The sequence below is a fragment of the Trachymyrmex septentrionalis genome, unplaced genomic scaffold, assembly GCF_001594115.1.
Source record: "Trachymyrmex septentrionalis isolate Tsep2-gDNA-1 unplaced genomic scaffold, Tsep1.0 scaffold87, whole genome shotgun sequence".
NCBI classification, from domain to species: domain Eukaryota; kingdom Metazoa; phylum Arthropoda; class Insecta; order Hymenoptera; family Formicidae; genus Trachymyrmex; species Trachymyrmex septentrionalis.
In genome coordinates, this window is record NW_017306059.1 from 1,022,186 (window position 1) to 1,030,095 (window position 7,910).

The window sequence follows — 7,910 nt, forward strand, 5'->3', positions numbered from 1 at the left end:
AGTGCGATACGCGAGCGGGGCGCATTTATCAAGAATGCGATGTCATTGGCGTGACGTAGATGGAATGGTAACACGTGCGTAATTGAAAGCGATTAAACCACGATTAAACTCTCTTTCTCTCTCCTTTTTTTTTTTGCAAAGTCTTATGCACCGCGCGCGTAGGTTTAGCACGGCATTTGGACACAACGCAATTCGCGCGACTAACGTTGCGAGTAGACTCTCGTCGCTGTTTGACTTTGCCTCTTATTCTCCCCCTTTTTCTGTACTGGTGTTCGCATTATCTACGTCTTCTAAACGCAACGTCGAATTAGACGTCCGCGCAATAGAGACGTGGTAGAATTAACGCTGATGATACGAGATGTGAAATGATGCGCATTTTGTCTCAATGCAATGAGATGCAAACGAGTCCTCGAGAGATATCCTTCCTCTCTTTGTGAAATTGCGAATCTTTTCGAACAGCTGCGACATCGAGATGTTTCAATGTCAACGATATGCCTATTTTATATTTACAATACTCGATCTACAAAAATAATTAGATTAATATGAATTTATGTTGTAAAATTTTTTTTCAGTATAAAGGATCAGTCTTCAAATATAATATGTAAGCCTTTTTTCCTATCTCTTTTTATTTTTTTTTTATTATTGGCACAAATAACTCGCTATTTTTACAAAATAAAAATGGATTACTTTATAGGAAGAATTTTTGTCAATTTTTCCTATTTTTCTATTGCTGTTTCTATATTTTTCTAAAATGGTTCCAAGACAACGAAATGATATTTGTTAATGTCTCAAAATAGTTATATAATTCGCGAAAATTTTGAAATTATATTTATATAATTTTGAAATATTCGATTATATTTATGTTGCTGTATTGTTCATATTTACGCAAACGCCAGCAGTGTAACTGACTTTCGATATCGGACAAATTAGCAAAAACCACGAGCAGTACTGCTCTCGAATAATGAGACGACGTGCAAGTGGATACGTATACAGATAGAAAAACGTAAATACAGAGAACGAATATACTGCAGTATTGTTTTATTTTAATATTTTTTATTTACCCATATTGTTTAATGTTTTCAATTCGTAAAATGTTACGCCGACATGCTTTCGTGATATAGTTTACTACAATAACAATGCAAACATAATCTTTATCCAGTATGTAATTTTTAATTAGCAGAATTTTTTTCTCAGCGAGATATGTATTACAAATATGTCACATTTTAATTCAGTAAAATGTCGCTGTTTTCCTCTCTGAGTTTTTATTGACTACACACAAACGACATACGGTGATATCCTGAAGAGAGACTATTCACAAAAAATAATTTATCTTTATGTCCCGGTTTAAATGCGGTTTGTACAGTGATAGATATATACGTGGTGTCGCACTGGGGTGACAAGCGGATGAATCATGAAACGACACTTGCGACTACTACCAATCGGATGAAACGCCTGCAATCTCTATAACGTAGCTAGTGCAGTATTATGTATGAATAAATGCAGAAATGTATTATCAAATAGGTGCGATACAGGTTGCATCACAGCGGCTTCGGTGTTATGGTAAAATAATAATACGAATCAACAAACGCGAGTTACAAGTCTGAGTATTCGAAATTATCTTCATTTATCTCTAAACAATGGAAGTTACATCATATTGTTACATCTAATCGATCTAATCTTCAAACATAAAGCATAAAAGTTGTTTTATTCGTTGCTTTTTTGTTCGTTGTAATAACATTAGTCTGCGAATAAATTATACTCATAGTCTGCTGAATAAATTATACTCATGAATACAAATCCATTCGTTAAATTTAGTTCTCACAATTTTGAAAAAAATGACAATAAAGAGGGGAAAAAAATTTTTTGAGGATTTTTATGTTGTAACATCGACAGCAAATTTTTTTCTAAATTTTATTAATGCCATGCAAAAGATAAATTTTCAATTTTAAAATATATTTTAATTTGTTTCGCTATAATTTTTCAAAATGTAGCAATTTGAAAATGGTTCCCCCCATGCAATACATAGAAAAAGTTTTTTATTCCATTTTAATACTGCTTATTTATATATAGTGCCCACCAAAAATTCCGGACCGGTTGAATATCTCGGAAAGTATGCATTTTTGAGAAAAATGTTTTACACAACATTTGGATTTAAAAAATTCTATTTAATGATCTCATCATTTTGACCTTGGGTGACGTCGCCAATGTCAGATCAAAGTCACATCGATTTTTTTTAAATTGGACACCATATTTTTTTATTCCAGAATCTAATAAAAGTCAAAAGCTTTTTCAAAACGCTACAATAATGTTCATTTTCATTAAATACTTTTCGAGTTATGTTTGTGAAAGTTACTGTACCGTCATTGTTAGTATTATCGAAGATATCCGATCGACGACTAAAACTTCTTGAATATTATTCAGAATCGTGGCCTGGATAACATTTGTTAAAATCAATATCATTGGAGATTTGTTAAGATCAAAGTCATTGATGTTTCTCTTATTTTCATTTTAACACTGAAAATTTATTTTTACGTAAAAATGAGAAATGGCAATACTATAACTTTTAAGCATTGTAACTCAAAAAGTACTTAATGAAAATGAATTTTATTGTAGCATTTTGAAAAGTTTTTTTAACATTAAATTCTAGAATCAAAAATAGGATGTCCAATGCGCGCCTCGGCCTTCTGAAGTATTTAGGTTCACGAAACGTTAGCATTAGTAAATAAAAACATGATAAAACCTGCGGATGATAACCCGCAAACCTTCTGATATCTTTGAAGATAATATTTGTAAAAACCTAAAAAGTGTTATTATATAGGGTGTCCAATTAAAAAAAATCGGTGACCTGACATTGACAACACCTAAGATCAAAATCTGATAAGATCATTAAATAGATCTTTTTAAACCCTACAATTTTTGTCTCAAATATTTTTCTCAAAAATGCATTCTTTCCGAGATACTCAGCTGGCCCTGAACTTTTGGCGGGTACTGTATATATGGAAAGTAAGTGCTTTTGTGATTACATAATACTGTGCTCATATAATCGGATCATACTAACAATAAATCAAAAAGTAATATGAAGCTGATAATACAATATGACTATTTTCAATGTGTTATATCTCGAAAACGAAAAGTTATATCGAAACGAAACAAAATGTATTTTAAAGCTGAAAGTTTATATTTTCGCGTTATATTAACGAAAAAAAAAAATTGGTGCCGGTATTACAACATTAAAATCAGTTTTTGTGTCTGTTTGTCAAAATTGTGATGTAATTGATGAAGCAATTGGTAAATAACATCGTATTTAGCACTTAAAAAACTATGGGAATGATTACGTTTGTTCAGGCAATGATCTCAAAGTATAAATTTGCCTAGAGATAAATAAATAACAAGATAAGCAGAATTTAGTATATTTAAAGAGCTTTATAATTCAATATAATATATGTAGTTTAGAATTTAACATGCGCGCGTGAAGAGAAACAGAATTTAATTTGCGACCGCCGTTTCTGTGGCGAATGTCAAACAAATTATTGAACGTGTTTCGTAATGCAGGTAGCGTACGGAGACTCTTTTTACACGTTACGCGAATATGAAACGTTGTACTATATACTGTTTAAAATTATGCATGTTAATGCATACGTGTTTGTCAGTCCAATGTGTTATCGTCATGATGACATAACATTTCTAACGTGTCAAAACAATATGATGTACCAGGAGAACTGGTACATCATATTGTTTTGATCACTTTGGTGATCACTTGAATCAATATCGTTCGTATATTGCTAACGTGAGATTAAAAAGCATCATCATCCTGCTATTTCCTTCAATCGAGTTGTTTATTGTTTTTGTGAAATGACTCAGATATGTAAAATTGATTCTGGAAACTTATTACAGATTTTACCGATTGATTGAATCGTTTACAGAGTTCAATAGAGTTAGTCTTCGCTTACGTCTTTATAATCTTAGAATTAATATTTATCGTTAAACTCGTTCTTCTCGCGGAGAAAATCTAAAATTTTTTATCACTGTTTCGATCGAAGTGCAACAAGTAACATCGTTACATATTAAAAATTTTTTTCTTACTGGAATATTACAATAGTTCTTCGAAGAATGATTTTATACATCGCGTTATTAATATACATCAGTTACGTTTAATTCCTTCAAGTTTTCGAAGTTAATTACTTTTAATTGGAGCACAACACAGCCGTCAAATTTCATGTCAATAGCATATCTGTCATTATTTACGAGCTTTGTTTAACATACATAGTCAATATCTTACGGTAAGATGACCATTGTTTAATACGTAAATATTATCCTAGGAGATAATGTCGCGGAAGTGCTCAGAGGTTCCCCTTGTGTAACATTACAGCTTGGTATCGTCGCTCGCTATTTTGATTCATGCGACACGACGTAATAGTTTAATATCTTTCAGATCAGAGAAGTAATAATCTGAGTAGCGTGTCAGATGGACGAAAACGCAAAAGAACCAGAGAGGAAAAGGGGGGGAAAAAAAAAAAATTACATGTAATTGCGCGGAAAGAATGCTTTGTCATTTCTCGGATGAGATTTACAGGCGTATAATTTCGCGAGCGACGTGCTCGCTCAGGTGTGTGGGAAGAAAAGGCCTAATGGGAAGACCGGCATCTGAGAACAGGTGCGAGTTGCCGCTCGTGAAATAATCGCGCGTGTCGTCGCCGCTCGCTAATTTACGACAACCGCATAACGTATGCAAGGCGTCATTCCCTGTTCGTTGCATTAATGTCTTCCTAGGCAACGCGTGCGGCACACGTCAATTAGGTCACGGCTCACGTTCTATTTCGGTAGATAGGTAGGGGGAAAAACCCTCACCCTCTCTCGGCCCGGAGGACGCGAGCGGAAGGTTTCGTTTCTACGAATTCGTTTTGCAAAATCCTCACTCCCTCGCCTCAGGTTTTGCAAAACCGGTGGTGGAAAGGTGAAGGTTCCACGAAACAAATATTTCATAGAAATAAAATCCAACTTTAATTCTCACAATCGAGAACTTTAATTCTCGCTAATTTATACCTTATTTATCTATTCACGCGATCCCAGCCTCGGACACTATCCGATCCTCCCGTCGACGAAGCCCCGATTAATATTCCCCGGCGCGATACTGTCGACGTTCCACAAACCGCCGTCATCCCTCACCTCCCCCCACCACCTCCCCCTCCCCCATCTCTCCCCTCCCCGCCTAATCGCGGGGTCTTTCCCTTTCTGTATTATTCCGAGCTTTTAATGCATCTTTCATCTAGCGGACAGCGCGCGATAAATTGCCGGCGTATATCGATTTCAGAACACAGCGTCTTACAGTATGAAAGAGCAAAACGAGCAGAGGATGACAGATATAGAGGACATTGACTCGCCGGGCATGGGTATTCGTGTGAGAACTACCGCCCCGGTGTGTTACGGGAGGAACATGACATTTCCTCGGCCGACTTCGTCTTACGCACATAGACACGAACTTCCAGCTATAGTGACCGAGGGAGAGAGCTGCAGACTTCTTGCCGAGGTAAGGGACGGCAGCACGCTATTACGTTATTGCCGTGTTCGTATTACTTCGCGGGTGACGCGAAATCTCGCGTATTCAGGCCCAGATATTTTTAATTGCAACCCCCCGAATTAATTAACTTCATATTGTTCGATCTCATTATTCGAGCGTTCCCAGACAGTCCAGTTTCTTCTGGTGCGTCAAAAAAAAAAAAAAGTTATGTCTTATTTGATAAAGAACAGAGAGTCTAGTGTCTAAACTAGTCTAAAGATACAATATGAAGATACAAATAAAATAAAAATTTGTATCTAAACTAAATTTTTTTTCTAGAATAAAATGTAATCTCTATTATCGGATTTTTCTCGATTATTCAATGTTTAGGGCCTGTTCTTCATTAGGTCGGATAATCAAGGTTCTATTGTAGATCCTCTCGATCCCGCTCGGTATCGCGAGACGAGATAACGAATCTAGTTGGGAAATGGCAAATTACAGGGTCGATCTTGTACAATCCGTTCTCTCGTTGCGGCCGCGCGGGCGAGCCTCAAACCGTGATTACGGAACCGTTTCCCTCCATCTGCGCAGCGGCGCGAGTCTTTGTCGTTTTCTCTCTTTTTTTTTTTTTTTACCTCGTATTCATATCGCTGCTCCGTGATCACGGTATCTCGCTCGATTAGTCGCTTCCTCGAGAAACGAGGATTACGCAAACAGTACGCCTCCGGTTTGTTTTGCAGCAGCAAGAGGGCAATTCTTGCAGCGACGGCCAACTGTCGGGCGTGATGCCAGACGTAGCGATGGCGACGGCCTCCTTCGGCGCTCTGCATTTAATTGAGGAGCAGGAACTGGAATTGGATCTCGGTGACGGTGCGTCGCACCTCTTACCGCACGTTTCCCCGTCGGGCGGCGGAACCATTGAGCCGGCTGCTCACCGATCGTCGCTTCCTCATCAGCATCAAAGACACTTCTCCGGCCCACCGCCGCCACCTTACGTGTATCATCGTGCTGGCACTGCCTTACCGAGGTTTATTTGAAATTTATATATGATATGTGGATGGAGCGGACAATATGTGGATGGCAACTACTGACGATTCTCCTTTGTATTTCCTCCTCTCTCTATTTCTCTCTCTCTCTCTCTCTCTCTCTCTCTCTCCCCTTTATTATTACATAGCCAACCTCCTCTATCTCTCTCTTTCTCTCTATCGTAGCATGTATCGATCAAACCTTGTTATTGCGGGTACAAATTTATTACAAGGGTAATTGTATGTACATTTTTATTTAAAGCAAGCTTAAAAAAGGATAGAAAGTACTTGATTTAAGAGTATCCGTAATTTTTCCGGATCTGGAAGTTATACCCTGTGTACACACAAAAAGGAAAAAAAAACCTTGCTTATCGAGTACGATGCGAATGTGTACGGAGTATACGGACGTTTCACACCGTATAATCTATATATATATAAATATATATATATATATATAAATAAAAATATAAATATATAAATGTAATGATTAAGTGCAATCGTGTATGAGAAGAAATTGCGATTGTGATTTATACATATAAAAATGTAATCGTGATATGTGCATGTGGGTGTACTTATATGTATGTGTGCGCGTATGTGTGTGTACTTGGGGAACATAATGTGTGTTCGCGATTCCGGCTCTGAGGTGTCAAGACTGTTAGCAAGAAAGTCTTTAGAAAAGAGGAAAAAAAAAAGAAACGAAAGAGGAACAATGTACGGGACATTGAATAAATCGCGCCTTGTCACATTACCATCCTTATACTTCACATAATAATAATTACAGGAAAGTGAAAGTGCCGCGTATTCCTCCGTACATTTGTTTCTTCTCGTAGAGAAAGCGTGGCGGCGGCGGCGGCGGCGGTGGTGATGGCGGCGGCGGGTACTCACGCGAGCGGAGCTGCGAAGCGCTTGATGACATTTTACCATGCTAAACTTTTTAATTTTTTTCTCTCTTCTAGGGCAGTTTCGATGTATGACGGGCTATAGTAAGGCTGTAAGTACACAAGAGAAATCCAATCGATAAAACATATATCGCACGCTTAGAGATGACGTCCGGGGCGCCTCGGGTCGTAAAAAGCGTGCGTGACGTTTACGATATTTAATGGGTTAATTAATTATCGCTAAGTGCCCGGGTGCATGAGAATTTTCTAAGAAAAAGTTTTCCATAAATTTAAATGTACGCTTCCGCCGGCCTTGCTTCGCCGCGGCTTCGTAATATATCCACAAACAGGGTACGTACTATATACAGGGTGACCCAGAAGTCGTGTATCATCTTTCGATAGTCGTTTAAAGTTGTGAAAGAAACAGCGTTTTAATTTCGAAATATTATTTTCAAGTTAAAACTGTATGAAAGTTCTTGACAAACTGTGTGTATGTATATATATATATAT

General features: G+C 37.3%; 1 protein-coding gene across 3 annotated transcripts in view; it reads left to right on the forward strand.

Moving 5' to 3' along the window:
- LOC108755430 (BTB/POZ domain-containing protein 7) overlaps positions 1-6,892 on the forward strand; it is a 20,008-nt gene extending 13,116 nt beyond the window's left edge. For all 3 annotated transcript variants that reach the window (XM_018498417.1, XM_018498419.1, XM_018498420.1), the window contains 2 exons: positions 5,312-5,527; positions 6,238-6,892. In XM_018498417.1, coding sequence (XP_018353919.1) covers positions 5,312-5,527; positions 6,238-6,534 — 513 coding nt within the window. In that variant the 3' untranslated portion in view covers positions 6,535-6,892. The remainder of the gene's footprint in view (positions 1-5,311; positions 5,528-6,237) is intronic.
- The last annotated feature ends 1,018 nt before the right edge of the window (positions 6,893-7,910 follow it).